General features: G+C 48.0%; 1 protein-coding gene across 4 annotated transcripts in view; it reads left to right on the plus strand.

Annotated features, from left to right (window-relative positions):
- The first annotated feature begins 1,220 nt into the window (after nucleotides 1-1,220).
- EFNA3 (ephrin A3) overlaps nucleotides 1,221-16,625 on the plus strand; it is a 115,694-nt gene continuing 100,289 nt past the window's right edge. The window contains exons 1-3 of one of the 4 annotated variants that reach the window (XM_061606845.1): nucleotides 1,221-1,336; nucleotides 6,230-6,366; nucleotides 12,896-12,963. In XM_061606845.1, coding sequence (XP_061462829.1) covers nucleotides 6,316-6,366; nucleotides 12,896-12,963 — 119 coding nt within the window. In that variant the 5' untranslated portion in view covers nucleotides 1,221-1,336; nucleotides 6,230-6,315. The other 3 variants (XM_061606848.1, XM_061606846.1, XM_061606849.1) reach the window with 3 other exon arrangements.

The raw sequence follows: 16,625 nt of genomic DNA on the forward strand, positions 1-16,625 counted from the left end.
GGATGATGGGGATTGGAGTCCAGCAGCAGCAGTGGGAGGACCCCACAGGTGCACCATCCCTGCAGCAAGGGGGTAATATACTAGAGCATATGGGCGGGGCCTCTCCTGACCCCCCCCAAGTGGGCGGGGCCTCTCCCTTTCTCTCTCTGCTACCCCTTGGCCCAAACACCACAACAAGGCTTTTCTTTCAAATAACAGAAAGATTTATTCAGGAAAGCTCAATCCAGGTATAGCTGAAGGTTCGGCCGCATTGGGGTCGCAAATCAAGAGTGGGGACTGTATACTAAGCCAGCAGATTCAACCTGGGACCTTCTGCGTGGAAATTGGATGCTCTCCTACCAAGTCAAGGGCTTCCCCCTCTTCCTGTATCACCCAGCCAAGGGATACCTCTCCAGATCTTTCACATTTGATGCACCGTTTAAAATGAAAAATCCACACACACATTTGCACATTCCCATCCTAAAAGGTAAGCGTGATGTGTGGTCCAAATATTCTGCAACTCATTGTCCGCTATCAAATAGGTTACCAACCAAATGGTCCTTCCAAGCAGACCCCCCCCAACCCCAACCCCCCACCTTGCCTTTGTCCTAAGAGGCAACCTTATGTGCAGGGATTACGACTAGGTGAAGTTGTGTGTGGTTTGCAGAGATCCATTCCGTTCCTGCGCTTCAAATTGCTGCTAAAGGCACAGCCACAGAGGGCTGGCTTGAAAAAAGAAACAGCTGGCCACGCTGCGCTTCGGAGTTTCCCAAGGCCGGAACAGTTTGGTTTACAGCACTGAGCTGATTCTAGGAAAATCCTAGAATTGTGGAGTTGGAAGGGGCCTATAAGGCCATCGACTCCAGCCCTCCTGCTCAGTGCAGGAATCCAACTTGAAGCATACCCAAGGAAGACTTGGTATCAAACCCAAAGGAGGGGTTGAATGGGTAGCCCACCTCCAGAGCTTGGAAAAGTTACTTTTTTTGAACTACAACTCCCACAAGCCCCAGCCAGCATGGCCACCGGGTTGGGCTGATGGGAATTGTCGTTCAGAAAAAGTAACTTCCGAGCTCTGCAATTCAGCCACCAATTTCCAACTCCTTAGTGCCACCACTGGTCAGAAAAGGGAAGAGCAAGCAATTTAAGCCAGATGGCCCAGAGTTCTGTTCCTAGATGTCAGGTGACCAAGGATGGCCAATCCCATGACACCAGCTGCTATAAAGTTCCAGGGCTTGCAGCTGACCTCTAGTCTGAGCTGGTGGTCAAAGAAGGTTGCTAAGAAAGTGTCTAAGACTGGGCTTCTTCGAACTTCTGCCTGTCCTGTCCCAGCCTGCCGTATACTTTAGCAGCAGAAACGGTACCATTCCCTTCCCTTCTTGTCTGTGTTTTGGTCTTTCCTGAGATTCCTTGAAGCCTCTCCAGATGGTGCAACCTGGTTCTGCTCAGGTAGTGAGCCCCTACCAGTGTGTCTGGCCAAACTTGAGACTCCCTGGGGTTGGCCCTGATAGCAGGGGAGGAGCTTGTGGCAGGGGTGGAGCCTGCCAGACTTGGGGGTGGAGCTCACAGCGAAAGCTTTCAAGCCAAGCAACAGGCTTGGCTTGAAACATGCTGGGAAAAACAGAAGAGAGTAGAAAAAGAGGAAGGCCAAACAAGAGATGGGTTGATTCCATAAAGGAAGCCACAGGTCTGAACTTACAAGATCTGGACAGGGTGGTTTATAACACATGCTCTTGGAGGTCACTGATTCATTAAGTTGTAATTGACTTGAGGGCACATAACAACAACAAACAGGCTTGACATTCAGGCCAGGGAGGGGAAAATCTGTCAATGTCTGTTTCAGTATTTCCTGCTCTCAAATTCAGTTCTCCACATTTCTGTATCTATGCGTGTGAAAATTCATCCACATTTTAGTGTTCATTTCTCCCATTACTTGCAATTTTGTGTACAGTTTTACCTCATATGCTCATTTTTGCAAGCAATTTTCTCTAATAATGCACTTTTGTGTGCTCCCGTCACCTGTGCATACATTCTTTGTAAAGCACACTTTCCCCCAACATTTACTTTTCTGGCGATTGGTTTGTTTGTCTGGAGGACTGCCTTGCAAAATTTGGACCAGTGCAGATTTCAAAACCAGGGGTTTTGTTCACATCCTGTTTCAGGAAGTGTGAATTAGATTTACGTTAAAATGTGAACTAAATCGAATTTCTCCTCCGTCTCTAATTCTGGCCCCTGTTTGAGACAAAAAGCTTGACAGTCAATTTCTGAGAATTAACAGTCCATTCTGTTTTGAGGATGATGACTGGGTGGGCGTTGGTTTGGGAGGAAGCCTCTCTTACAAAACGATGGTGCGAGATTCAGAACAGACAAAAGGGCTCCTTCACACGGCACGTCGTTCTGCTGTGGAATCTGCTGCTGCAGACTGATGGCCACCAACTTGGGTGCCTTTAGAAGAGGGTTAGATAAATGCACGGAGGAGGAGAAGGCTATCAATGGCTGCTGGCCATGTCGGTCATGTTCACCTCCCTCTGTCGGAGGCGGGATGTCTCTGAATCCCATTTGCTGAGAATCACGAGTGGAGAAAGTTGCTGTTGCGCTCAGGTCCTGCTTGCCGGCTTCCCATTGAGGCATCTGGCTGGCCACTGTGAGAACAGGAGGCTAGCCTAAATGGGCCACTGGCCTGATCCAGCAGCCAGGCTCTTACAATCGTAGGTGATGTAGTCGTACAATCTGCAGCTGCAGAGTTTTGAGGCCATTCTGCCACTGCCCTTCCCTCGAAAAGAAGCAGGCGACTTGCAAACCTTTGCCCTTGACGGCTGAGATGAACAGTGCAAGCGGCTGACGGCTGCATCACTGGGGCAGTACACCTCCCTCCAGGCCTGCCCCCTGAGATCATTCCCGAGCAAGGCCGCCCGAGTCTGAAGCCAGGGCTGCCCCGGTGTGCTTTGCACGCTTGCGCATGACGCACCACAGCCTGGCAGTTGTGAACATCCTGTGGATAAACAGCAGCAGGCAGGTTGTGCGCCCTGCCCAGTGGTAGAGCACCCCTTTTGCATGCAGAAGGTCCTGGGTTCAAAAGATGTCCCTGCCCGAAACCCCTGGAGAGCTGCTACCAGTCAGTGCTGACAATACACAGTTGGATGGACAAGTAGTCTGACCCGGTACAAGGCAACTTCCAATGTTCCTATTTAAGTCGGCCCTTTATCCAAAAGCATGAGGACTGGAATCTTATTTTATTTTGAGGGGGCAGGCTGTAACTCAGTGGCAGAGCGTCTGCCTTGCCTGTGAAAGGCCCCCGGCTCGATCCCTGGCATCTCCAGGTAGGGCTGGGAGAGACATCCCTGCCTGAAAGCCTTGGGGAGCTGCTGCCAGTCAGTGTAGACAATATTGAGCTAGATGGACCAAGGGCCAGACTTGGCATGTGGCGGCTTCCTGTGCATGAACGCAAAAAAAAAAAAAGCCGCTTACACAATTTTCTCTCAAGCTGTTTCTCCGTATCCCAAGAGCTCCTAGCCACTGCTGCCTTCCACTGCAGCGAGCGAGTCACGTCCGAGGAGAGTTTTTATGGTTTTGCCTGCAAGCTGCGCAGCCGAGCTGACGTAGGCCCCAGCAGCAGCGCCTCCTCCCTCTTCCCCAGAGCCCCCTAAACCAGGTTGCTGGCTGGCTTGTTTCCTTTTTTGCCAGGTGAAATTCGCCAGCCTCCGCGGAAGAAAAAGAAGGATCCCTTGTCAGGAACTGGTGCAGGGTTTTTTAAGATGGGACGACGGAGAGGGAAAAAAATTCAACCCTGATTTATTTGTTTATTATTGTAGAATCGTAGACTAGTAGAGTTGGAAGGGGCCTATAAGGCCGTTCAGTCCGACCCCCTGTTTATTAATTAATTAAATTTTTAGCCCATCCTTTCTCCCAAAAGGAGCCCAGGGCAGCAAACAAACGACAGAACACTAAAAACATCTATGAAACATCTTCAAAACAAAACATCTTTTAAAAAAAGCCTTCAAAACATTTTTGAAAATTTTTTAAAAAGCAATTCCAGCACAGATGCAGACTGGGATAAGGTCTCTACTTAAAAGGCTTGTTGAAAGAGGAAGGTCTTCAGCCACTGCCGAAAAGACAACAGACGGCACCTTTTTGAAAAGTTTATTTTAAGGCTTTGAAAACACAAGCCATAGAGGTGGGGTGGAGAAGCATTTTTCAGCCCAAGGGCCGCACTCCCTTCTGGATGGCTGCCTGGGGGCCATGTGACAGTGGTGGGCGAGCCAAAGGTAAAAGTGGGCGGAGCAGCGATGGTCAATTTTACCTTTTTTATGTTAGGCTCCTTTACACACATCCCTCTCTATACTCCCATCTCGGCAAGCAAGAGGCATTGGAGATCAGGAACACATTTCAGCCAGGCAGAAGCAACGAGGGTGCAGAAAAGAGGCCAGTGAGGGGTTTGGCCTGGGGACCAGATAGGCATTTGGCCCCTAGGGCAAAGGTTCCCCACTGCTTTCATAGAGCAGGGCACAGTTTCTAAAATACGGCAAGCAGGGTCTTGAGTCTGCCTAGGAGTTGCATCCTGTTGGCTGAAAATTCCAGATGGGTAGCTCATTTGCAGTTGTCTCAAAGGCAAATAGAATAGCACTCTGCCCATGTTCAGGACGCCCTCCCAAGCTGGACCAATTGAAGCCAGGTCTGGGAGGCAATCTTATGCTTTGGACCTGAGCCTCGACATTGAAAAGTAGGGTTGGGGGCTTCACACAGGTCAGCCCTGTTTCCACAAGATTCAGCTTTGCAGGATCGTGTCCAACTATGTTCTACTCAAGAGTAGAAATGGGCGCACCTAAGTTAGTCGTGCCCATTCACTTCAGTGGGTCTACTGTGAGTAGGATGACTATGACCCATAGTACTTTTGCTTGTGATAAGATGGAGAGTTTTATTAGTTGGTGAAAGGGATGGGTGAGAATTGCGATTCAGTCCACATTTCAAGCAGAATTTATCAAATCCGCAATGTCTGAAACAATATGAGAACTGAAACACAGCTATCCTTCGAAATTAGCATTTATTAGAATTTTGGGATGCAGTTCGCCAACAACACTGACAAAAATGCACACATTAAGGGAAAGGGTGCATAAAAATGAATATATGAGTGAAAATGACATGCAAAAAGGCATGAACTGATGAGAAATGGCTTGCAGAAACGTGTACTTTTGTCAAATCTGCCTAAAAAATGTGTTTGGAGAAATTTGCACGAAAATGGTGGGGAATTGTCATGAGGATTTTTTTTTTAAACTAAATTTGCAGATCGCTGTAGAAATGTAGAGAACTGAATTTAACATTAGGAAAGTGAGAAACTGAGAGAACTGAAATGGACAGATCTCTCCATCCCTAGTTGGTGATCCTACCCGTTGCATCCTTTATGTTTAAGTGGTGAGGTTCACCTGTGGCATTCCTGCCTTGACATGCAGCTCTGAAAGCAGGCTCGCACACAGCTTTGGGGCCCGTGCAGCCAACCACGGCATGCCGGCCATGGATCATGCCTTTTCAGTGGCTGGGCAACCCCCCCCCCCGAGACTTGCTGTTACAAATAGCAAACTAGGAGAATTATGTTAGCACAAATGTGGCTCCTAAGTGATCTTTGTCTTGGGTGTGCCACAGCTGTGAGCCCCTGGCATTTAAAGGGCCTCCCCAGGCTGAAGTTCAACTGGTGCAACCTGTACCTGCAGAAATGAGGGTGTCCATCCCTGTTGAATCACTTTGTGTATCGTGCAGGGGTGGGGAACCATAGGCCAGGAGTGGCCCTCCAGGCAACTGTATCCGGCCCTTGGGAGCCTCCCCAGGCCGCATCCTTCCTTGGCCTTGCTTCACATTCTCCTTGAATGTTTTTGCCTGGCTGGAAGGCGCCCTTGAAGACTGATCATGCCTCTTGCTTGCTTGGATTGACATGAGTCAAAATCTCTGATTTTTGCATGGCTGAAATGTATCCTACTGAACAAAGGCAGAGTCACTGCCGTTGCCCCGCCCACTACTGTTGCCCCACCCATTTTGCCTCTGGCCCCGCCCACTGTTTGCATGCGGCCCCTGAAGGTTGTCCGAGGAAGAAATTTGGGCTAGGTGGGGGGTCAGTATCTCTCTCTACAATTAGGCGAGCTTCACCTGTTGAATCCCTGCCTGACATGCAACTGTTAAAAAGGGCTAGGAAGATAAAAAGGGAGCAAACCTTTCTCTCTCTCTCTCTTTCTCTCTCCACCTCCCCTCCTCTTCCTTCCCTCAGCGGCTGCAGATGAGAAATGGCCTCAATAAAAGCTAATTGACGGTGGCTCCTGGCAAATCGAATTCTTCGGCCCCTGAATCGGGAAGATGGCCGCTTGCCCCAGCAGCCTGCAGCCACCCAAATTGAATCTATTAAAGGTAAATTACGCCATGATGCTCCTTCCCCCCCCCAAGAAAAATCCCTCCCCTTCGTCTCTCCGCCTTTTCTGTGCCTCGGGGCTTCCTCTTAATGCTACCCTGGGGAGATGTCTGGCCCAGAATCTGTAAATGAGACAGCGAAAGGAAAGACAGTTCCTCTCTCTGGAAGGGGTGTACTTGCCCAGACAAAGAGCTGCCTGTGCTGAAGCAGCCAGCCAGATGCCTCTGGGCATGAAGGCAGCAGCTGGGTTGATTCCCTCGTCTCCTGCTGCTTGCACTTCAAGGGTAGACTGCTTCTCCATATGGAGGTTCCATTTAGCGATCGTGACTAAAGAGCCATGGAGAGAAAGGAAGGAGAACGTTGCTAAGCGGGGCACAAATGCAACATCCCCCCGGTGCTAGTACTTCAAGGATAGACTGCTTCTCCATATTGAGGTTCCAATTCCCAGTCGCAACTAAATAGCCTTTGGGGGGGAGAACATTCCTAAGCGGGATGCGAAAGCAACATCCCCTCATTGCTAGTACTTGAGGGTAGACTCCTTCTGTATCTGGAGGCTCTATTTAGTGATCGGAAATAAATCACCACTGAGAGAGAGGGATGTTCCTAAGCAGAACACAAAAACAACTTTGCCGTTCTTGCTGGCATCTGCCGTATAGAGGAACTGCTCCTATCCATGGAGGTTTAGCTTCCAAGCCTTTATAGCCGTCAGTGGATTTATTTATTTATTAATACTGTTTTGCTTTGTTTTTAATTTATGTATTTATTTGACTCCGTTTAAGAATTGCTTCCCCTGAAATATCTTGAAGCGATTTCACAGTAGAGACATCAACAACGAAAACAATTGCAAACATTTCTGTATATCAAAGCAATTCAAAACGGTGTTTGGCTGTAAAACTCTGGTTTCGTTTCCGGTGCAGATCTGGCCCTGCCATTTTGCGCAACAGTCGCTGGGCGGTGTATACGACAGAAGGAAAGAAAGGCAAAATTTAAGGCAATCTTTGAAACTGCTTTTGCACTAAAAACCTTCCTAAGTAACATGAGCACAGCATTTTAAGTTGAGACCTGTCCCAGTCTGCATCTGTGTCGGAATTGTTTAATATTTTTTTTAATAATGTATTTAACCCTTTTTTAAAGTTGTTTTTTTAAAAATGTTTTTAATGCTGTCTTGTTTTAACGTATTTTAAGATCTGTTTCTATGATGCTTTAAAGTGTTTTAGTGCTTTGTTTGCCACCCTGGGCTCTTGCTGGGAGGATGGGCGGGATGCTAATTAAATAAATAAATAAATAAATATCATTGAACTGTGGGATGTACTCCTGTGAGAGGCACTGGTGGCCACCGAGTTGGATGGCTTTAAAAAGAGGATTAGACAAATTCATGGAGAATTAAGCTGTCGATGGCTACTAGTCATGATGGCTATGTTCCCCCTCCACTGTTGGAAACAGTGCGCCTCTGAATACAAGTTGCTTGGAATCACAAGTGGGAGAGTTGCTGTTGCGTTCGGGCCCTGCTTTTAGACTTTCCTTTGGGGCATTTACCTGGCCGTTGTGAGAAAAGGATGCTGGATTAGATAGGCCTTGGGTGTCATGCGTAAAGCCGATGTCGCCTCTCACGCCTCTCCGCTTCTAAAAACTAGCTGAAAGAGATGCATTTCCCCTGTCGCAGGAATGGATACACTGTAGAGGCAAGGCACATCTCAGTGGGAAGATCATTCTGCAGCCATAGAGCCACCACCAAAGAGGCTCTTCCAAGGGCTCCTGCACTATGCACCTCATTCAGAGATACGGATGGGGAACAAATCCGATTCAGTTCACGTTGACAACTGAACCTGCCTCCACCACAATTTCTGAAACAAGACACAGCCATCCTTTGGGATTTGCATTCCTCTGAATTGTGCAGTGCTGTTCCTCAGCCAACATAGCCCCATGGAATTCAACAGGACCTATTTCTGGGTAGGCAGGGGACTGTACTCATAACAGACCCATTCAAATGAACAGGCCTAAGTTAGTTGCGCGTCCGTTAATTTCAGTGAATCCTCTCTGAGTTTGACTAACAGATACAGTGCAATCCATGGTTAGATTGGGCTGTTAGTCTCTGATTCTTTACATTTTTTATTTTTGGAGGGGGCCTCAAAGCTAGTAGCTGATTGCCACCAGATCTTGCAGCTGTAAGTTCCATAGGTTGATTAAGAGTTGTGTGAAAATACGATGTCTTTAACAGTTGTCTCCAGCAACCTGAATCAATCAGCATGAAAGGGGAGCATGTTAGCTACTGAGAAGAGTCTTCTAACAAGCTTCCTTGTCCTTCCCTGCTGATCAGAGCCAGTCAGAGTGAAACAGGTGTGTCAGCCACTGAGAAGACTCTTCTCAGTAGCTAACACTCTCCTGTTTTGTGCTTATTGGCTCCTAGGGATGTCTGTTGTTGTGGGAGAAGGTGTTAGCAAGGATCTCGTGCTCAAACTGGCGGCAAAATAAGGGGGGCATGGCTGTGACTAACAGGAAGGGACCCCGCACTTCTGAATTCGCCACAACATTATTGTCTCACCCACTGGGCCAAAAAGATTCCCTACCACTGCATCAGAACGTCTGACATGGGGCCCTGCCCTCTAGGCCCCTGTCAATCCCAGAGGACCAATGCCAGCGCAATACCCTCTGTGCACATTTATGTCAGCGTATCACCAGGCTCTCTTCATATCTGTGTCAGCAAACGCGCCCACCTCTTCTCCCCCACCCAGTTCCACCCAGCTCCTGACAGCTCCGTTAATCTCTCTCATTTTCTCTGGCCGCTGGGAGGCTCTGACATTTGTAAGGCATTAGGCCTGGCTGTGCATCTTCCTCGGCCCGGCTGCGCTGTGCTAACTTGCCCCATCTCCGCTCCCTCATTAGAGCGGCCCGCTGGGGCTAATCGCTACATCATGCTCAAATCAGTGGCACAGGGTGCACTGGCTGCGAAGGAGGAGAGGATTTGTGCACAAAATGGGCAGCGCATGAATTGTTTTATCCTTGCAAGCCCCTTTGCCTCTGGCATCGCCATTCCGCCAGGGTCCGTTGAAGATTTCTGTAGGCCTTTGGAAGGGCAGCACCCCTGTCACTGCAAGTTCTCGCTGCTCAGATAGACTGCTCCTGCCCAAAGCTGGTGAGCAAAAAATAAGATAAAATGCCAACTGGCTCTTATTGCATCTCTCCAATTCTTCCTTGCTCGCTTTCTCCTCAGTTCAGCACTACTCAAATGCACTTTGCTGTGTGGAGCCAGGAATTAGGTGCACCAGTCCCCACCCCTCCAATCAGTCAAGACCTACTGCTAGGAGTGGAGGAGAAACCTGATTCGGTTTGCCCTTGAAGCTGAATCTATCAAATGTATACTTTCCGAGACAATGTGAGAAGCGAAACATGGCTAGCCTTTGAAGTTCACACCTATCCGAATGCTGCAATGCAGTTCTCCAGCCAAACAACATTTGCAAAAATATATCAGGGCGAAATGTGCATCCAGATGAGTACGTTGGTGAAAATGACATGCAAAAGCGCATTCTGCTAGGAGAAAAGACTTGCAAAAGATTTTCATGAGGATAAAAAAAGATGGCGGCAGAAATGCGGAGAACTGCCTTTTGGATTGGACAAATGAGAGATTGAAACTGACATACCCTTCCGCACCTACCTACTGCCCTGACTAAGCCTCTGACTTCAGATGCCTGATGTTTGACGTCTGTCATCTTGACGTCATGCTTCACCATTTTGTGCTTCGGCAGATGGGAGGGGATGTTGCGCTCTGTGCCGAGGTGACGCTGGATGCAGCGCGAGATTCAGGCTGGATACCAAACGGAATGAGGCAAGAGAGGGTATTTATCAGGCCGAACGCAGTGCCTCCAGCTGTGCTCTGCAACCACAAAGCTCCTGTGTTGCTTCAGGGGAACAAAGCGGGCCTCAGCCCTGTAGAGTAGCAGCCCAGGCACCTCCTAATTTTGAGCCGTGCTTTGCTTAAGAGGGGCCCAGCCAGCGGAGGCTGATCTGTTAGGACACCTGACCTCAGGGGTTTATGTTCTGACTTGTTCCTTCCAGGGTTTACCCCTGAAACTTTTGTATTGCCATTGCTTGCTCTGAAATGCAAGGGAAGCAACCATACATCTCTGAGCATGCACAGAGTAGTTCTCCCCCCTCCTCCCCACTGATTATCACTGCCAATCCTCCTATACCTGGGATTAAGGGGAAGGATTCTGAAGCCAGAAGTATTTGGGGCAGATTGCACTATCCAAGTCTCTTGAGTTTCTTGTGTGCCAAATCTGGCATCCCAGACCCAGATTTTGAGGCTGGAATCCGATGTTTAACTAGGGATTCAAGGCATCCCTTTTCTCTTTTTCCTTCCAACCCCAGCGCAGCTTCAGATTCTGCAATTTCTACGCTGGATTGACAAGGGCTCTTTGCACCCTTTCCGGCTCTGCACTGGAAGAGGTTTTGGGCCTCCAGATCGATATTTTATTTATTCTCTGCTTTCCAGCCAAGATTGGTTCCCAAAGCAACTTAGAACCATTAAAATCCAATATTAGAGATTTCTGGTAAGGACCAGAAGGAACTCGATAGGGTGTGCGCGTGGGCTGATGGACGGTAAAGATGCTGATCCACAGTTAACGTTTCTTCCACTGATTTACGGAGTTTTCTGGCAGCTGCACATATAGCTGCTCAGGTTCCAGGCTGTTCCTTCAAAAGGAAGGAAGCAGAAGGCATTGCAGGGTGGGCTTTGAGAGCTGGCTTACAGGGGACAGCTTTAAATTTCGGGAGAGCCTGCCTGAGTTCTGCACATTTCACTATGCGGTGGGGGACGGAAGAAGGCGTCGTTTCCCATTCTGCCCTCTCTTCGTCGCCCGCAGCACCGTTTCAGTTCTGCCGCAGTTCGCCAAGGACTCCACAATTCGTCTCCCTTTCCACTGGGGCGAAATGATGCAACTTAGGTTGTTAATGACGTACGTTACATCACTTAGGTTGCCGTGACGTTATTCCAGCCCATCCATTTCAGTGCAAAGGAAATTCAATGCAGATGGCAGTGGGGGACGGAATGTAATTGATTATGTATTGTTTGCGGACTGAAAGCAACAACAGCAGTGAACGCCGATCATATTTGCTGGGTCGATTTCTGTTCCGTACATGGGGCAAATAAGCAAACATCTGCAATTTCTGTTCCCGTGTCTGTTTTTGTCGACATCCCTACTATGAAGCAGTCGGCCCATGAATTAAGAGCTCAGCAGGAGCCTAAATGATTCAGATCAGGGGCCCATCTAGTCCAGCATCCTGTTCTCACAGAGGCCAACCAGACAGTGGAGGCTGGTGATTCCCATGTCAGCGGGGCAGTGAATCCGCTCTGGGTTTTACTCTGGACTTTCAAAGAGCTGCAACCAGATGCCTATGGGAAGCCCACAAGCAGAACAGCAAGAGCGCTCTCCCCTCCTGCGCTTTCCAGTAACTAGTGTTTGGAAGAATACTACTTCGACTACGTATGTTGGTTATTTATTTATTAGATTTATATCCTGTCCTTCTTCCCAGTAGGAGCCCAGGGCGGCAAACAAAAGCAGTAAAAACACTCTAAAACATCACAAAAACAGACTTTAGCTATATATTCCAACAAAACGTACTTAAAAACGTATTAAAACAAAACATCTTTTAAAACGTTTTTTTTAAACTCTTTAAAAAGCTATTCCAACACAGATACAAACTGGGATAAGGTCTCTCCTTAAAAGGCTCAAGTGGCAGCCGTTGTGGCTAGTAGTCACTGATAGCCTTTTCCTCCATGCATTTGTCTAGTCCTCTTAAAGCGCTCTAAGGTGTCGGCCGTCACTGCCTCCTGTGGGAACGAATGCCATCTTTGAACTATGCGCTGCATGAAAAAGTCCTCCCTTTGGTCTGTCCTGACTCTTCCAACATTCAGCTTCACTGGAGGTCCCCACGCTCTAGTGTTACGAGAGAGGGAGAAAAGTTTTTCTCTATCCACATTCTCCATGCCATGCCTAATTTTGTACGCTTCTGTCATGTCAATTCCTAAAGGCAACTTGGCGTGATACGCTTCGTCGAGAAGCCTCTGGCTTCTGCAACTGTGCTTTTCCCAACCGCATGTCATTGCACTCTCAACCCCCATTGGCCCTAGCTAGCATGGCCAAAGGTCTGCAATCGATGGGAAAACATCTGGGGGCAGGTTGGAGAACTGGTGCATCACAAGGCAAATATTCTGAGCTACAAGCGAGGCGTTCTCTCTTTTGTGCTTGTCTGTGTTATTATCTCAGGAGATGGGCGATATTATCTCTCGGCCTCAGTCCTCCTATCTGCAGTATGGGGATAATCCTATTGACCAACTTTTGTATATCTCTTTGTATGTTTCTCATTTCTTTTTGCAAGAAAATAACAATACTGTCCTACCTTACAGGGTTCTTATCAGGATAACAACAAGGCAATGCACATGAAGCACTTTGAACGCTCAAAAGCCCAATAGTAATGTTTTGTTTTATGCCATTATTTAGCTCTGAGTGTCATGTTTGTGTTTTTCTTCAGGTATTGGTCGAAGCCTGCCCCCAACATCTGTCTGCTCACGACTTGCGATGGAGACACATAACAGGTAGGTAGGTGCACCTTACGGCTATGTTCTCCAGCTCTCCGACACTGGAGGCATTCAAGAGGCAGCTGGACATCCATCTGTCGGGAATGCTTTGATTTGGATTCCTGCATTGTGCAGGGGGTTGGACTCGATGGCCTTATAGGCCCCTTCCAACTCTACTATTCTATGATTCTATGTGGGTTGCTCCACCTAAGGTTGACCATTGTTTTCACTGGCTCCGCTCTTCTGCTTTTAAACCCAAATGCTAAAACCTACAATTGCTGCTGTTGTTTTTTATACCAGCTCAGCTCTTCTGCTTTTAAACCAGTCCTGTAAATAAGCCTAGAAAAGTTGCTAGTCCACAGTTTTCCTGTCTAGCCCCTAGAGATCTGATCCTTAGCTAGTCCAAGCCAGTCACACTGAGCTGCCCACACTGTTTATTAAATCTAAGCTGTACATTCTTTAATGTTGCAAGGCAGAGTTTTATTTTGAGGCGTTTTCTTGTTTCTTTTGCTGACTTTTATTGTTGGTTTTTAATTATTATTGCGTTTGGAATATATTGTTGTAACCTGCCCAGGGAATGCTTATTGATGGGTGGATACATAAATCTAAAATGACAATGCTAATGACCATAATCAGCTGAAGCTTCATCCTGCTGGGTATTTCCAAGCCAGGAGCAGCCTGGAGTAGAGAGGATGTTTATTATGATAATGGGTTGTATCCCATGTTAGTCCTATTCAGAGCAGACGCATTGAAATTCATCAGCATGACTAACTTAAGTCCTCTGATTTCAATGGGTCTTCTCTAAGTAGAGCTTAATGTATTTATGTACTTGTTTATTATTGCATTTATATCCTTCCTTTCCTCCAAGGAGCTCATGGTGGTGTAGGGGTGTTGATCCTCACAACAACCCTGCGAGGTCGGTTAGGCTGAGAGGCAGTGACTGGCCCCCAAGGTCACCCAGTGAGCTTCATGGCTGAGTGGAGATCTGAACCCTGGTCTCCCAGGTCCTAATCCGACGCTCTAACCGCCTTGCCACACTGGCAAAGGGTTCAGTGACGTGTGGGATGCCACATCATCATTTTCATCATCCAGTGAAGTGCCACCATGATATATTATTTCCAAGCCATCAAAAGCCTGGAAGTGGATATTTAAATAATGGTAATGGGTTGCATCCAATGTTAGTCCTAGTCAGAGGAGGCCCATTGAAATTCATCAACATGACTGACTTGGTTCCATTAGTTTCAGTGGGTCTCCTCTAAGTAGCGCTGAGTTGCATACCACCTAATGATGATGATAATAATCGATAAACAGCCAAAACTTGGGCGGCTGTAAAAGAAGGTGAGACAAATTCATGACGGATCACGGTATCAGAGGCTACTAGCCACAATGGCTAGTCGGAGGCAGCGTGCTTCCAAATACCAGTTGCTGGGAGTCGCAGGAGGGGAGAGTCGCTGTTGCGCTCTGGTCCTGTTTACGGGCTTCCCATTGGGGTGTCTGGTTGGCCACTATGAGGATGGGACGCTGGATTAGATGGGCCACTGGCCTGATCCAGCAGCCGGCCACTTCTTAGGTGCTGACGTTCTTAGCCTCACCCTGCTCTGTCTTTCCAAAGCCTGGCGTAGGTATTGAAAAGCTCAGATCTGCAAGGAGTGAATGTGCTGCAGTGTGCAAGCACAGCTTCGACTGTGCTATATTATACTGCCCTGTCCAAGGGTGCGTGGCCCCTGCCCTCGGCCGCTTGACCTTTAACCTTTGCCCCTCCCCTTGTTGCACCAAATGGCACCTGGCCCACCTCCACGCGCTTTGCCTTGACCTAGAAAGAGCAGGCCGCTTTGGTACATCATGATGCGACTGCCAGGGAGGGGTGCTGAGTCAGCCAGATCTTGCTCTGGCGGCGGCTTGAGTTCAGCTCGCTGCTCCCTGTGCGCTGGGGTGTGGGGGGGAAGGCAGAGAGAGAAAGAGGGATGAATTAAAGTCAGTGTTGTTGAAGTTCTGTGCTGGCATAACAGCAAAAGTACATGGATATAAGAAGAGGGTTCTTTTCTTTTACTGTTTTGGTTTTTTGTGACTGTAAGGATGACTGCTAGAGGCTTTAAAAGGGGGATTGCACAGATTTGTGGAGAAGGACGAGAGCTCTATGGGGGAGCCTCCACGTTCAGGTGCAGTCTACCGTCTGAAGAGCAGGTGGTGGGGTCCCGAAGCCTGTCTCCAGGGAAGGGCATTAGCTCAGTGGCAGAGCATCTGCTTTGCTCGAAGAAGGACAGCCATCTGTCGGGAATGCTTTGATTTGGATTCCTGCACTGAGCAGGGGGCTGGACTTCATGGCCTTGTAGGCCCCTTCCAACTCTATTATTCTATGATTCTAAGGTTGCCGGTTCAATCCCCAGTGGCATCTCCAGGTAGGGTTGGGAGAGATTGCCTGCCTGAAATCCTGGAGAGCCGCAGCCCATCTGTATATTGTTATTTATCATTATTATTTATTAAATTTATATCCCGCCTTTCCTCTTGAATGAGCTTATGGGGGCAAACAAAACGATTTCACGACGACAAAAAATGAATCCTAAAAACAATTCAAAACATTCTGAAAAAGCACTTGCAGATCAAACATTCTTCTGTCCACTGACATACGGTTTCAGGGCATTTTTAAAGGGATTGTTACTGGGCGTCCATTGTTTTATTCAGATGGCGGCACGCGGACGCCTCTGTACCTTGTACAAGCCCTGACATTTGGATTGAAGTGAAAAAGCGAGTGAATGCAGCCTTGCAAATGCGTTGACACAAGTTACCAGCCTAGCAAAAATCTCACCAGTCTGCCCACCCACCAGTAAATACATGAATTAAACAGCAGATTAAAATTAAAAACCGCTGCTTAAGATCCACACCCTTCTGCAGCTGCATTCGTTTACCAAAAAATGAACATACAGAAAACCAGACATCACAGTGTACAGGGAGAGAGATTCTGTTAAGTCTTTTTTCAGAAAGCCTGGTGGTTTGTAATGACCCTAAGAATGATTGTGTATGGTGCCCCTGGGTTCTACCGTTTCTGTTCAATTTCACTAAAATTCCGTACCTGTAGCCAGTGGCTTCCAATCTGAATTTGTGTTCAGCAAAAGAATTCTACATGTCTGTCCGTTTGTGTCCACTGGGTGTCCAAAAGGTAGGACTGGGTGGCTGTTTGGACACCCAGCTATTACTTACACAAATTATTTGTGGGTAGTCACGATCAGTCGCCTTCAGCCATCAGTCGCCTTCAGCCATCAGTCTCCTTCAGCCAAACTCTGAGCTGGTTGGGGCAACCGTTTGCCTCAGTGAGAGGCAGATTCCTGTGCTTCTCCTTTCTGCTTGGGGATTGCGCTTGGTATTAGAGCGGTACGACAATGGGACCAATGGCCTAGGGAGGTGGTGGGCTCTCCAGCGCTGGAGGCCTTCAAGAGGCAGCTGGACAGCCCCCTGTTGGGGATGCTTTGATTTGGATTCCTGCATTGAGCAGGGGGTTGGACTAGATGGCCTTACAGGCCCCTTCCAACCCTACGATTGTGTAGGTGAATTCATGGAGGCTACGTTTGTGTCCATCCCGTTTACTTTGCATCTTGTGTGCTGCCACTACAAGTTTGAGAAGTGATGTACACACGACGTTAGCTACAATCCATTTCTGTCCTGTTGTTTCTTGTGAAGTAGTATGTT

The sequence above is a fragment of the Rhineura floridana genome, chromosome 22 (genome assembly GCF_030035675.1).
Source record: "Rhineura floridana isolate rRhiFlo1 chromosome 22, rRhiFlo1.hap2, whole genome shotgun sequence".
NCBI classification, from domain to species: Eukaryota; Metazoa; Chordata; class Lepidosauria; order Squamata; family Rhineuridae; genus Rhineura; species Rhineura floridana.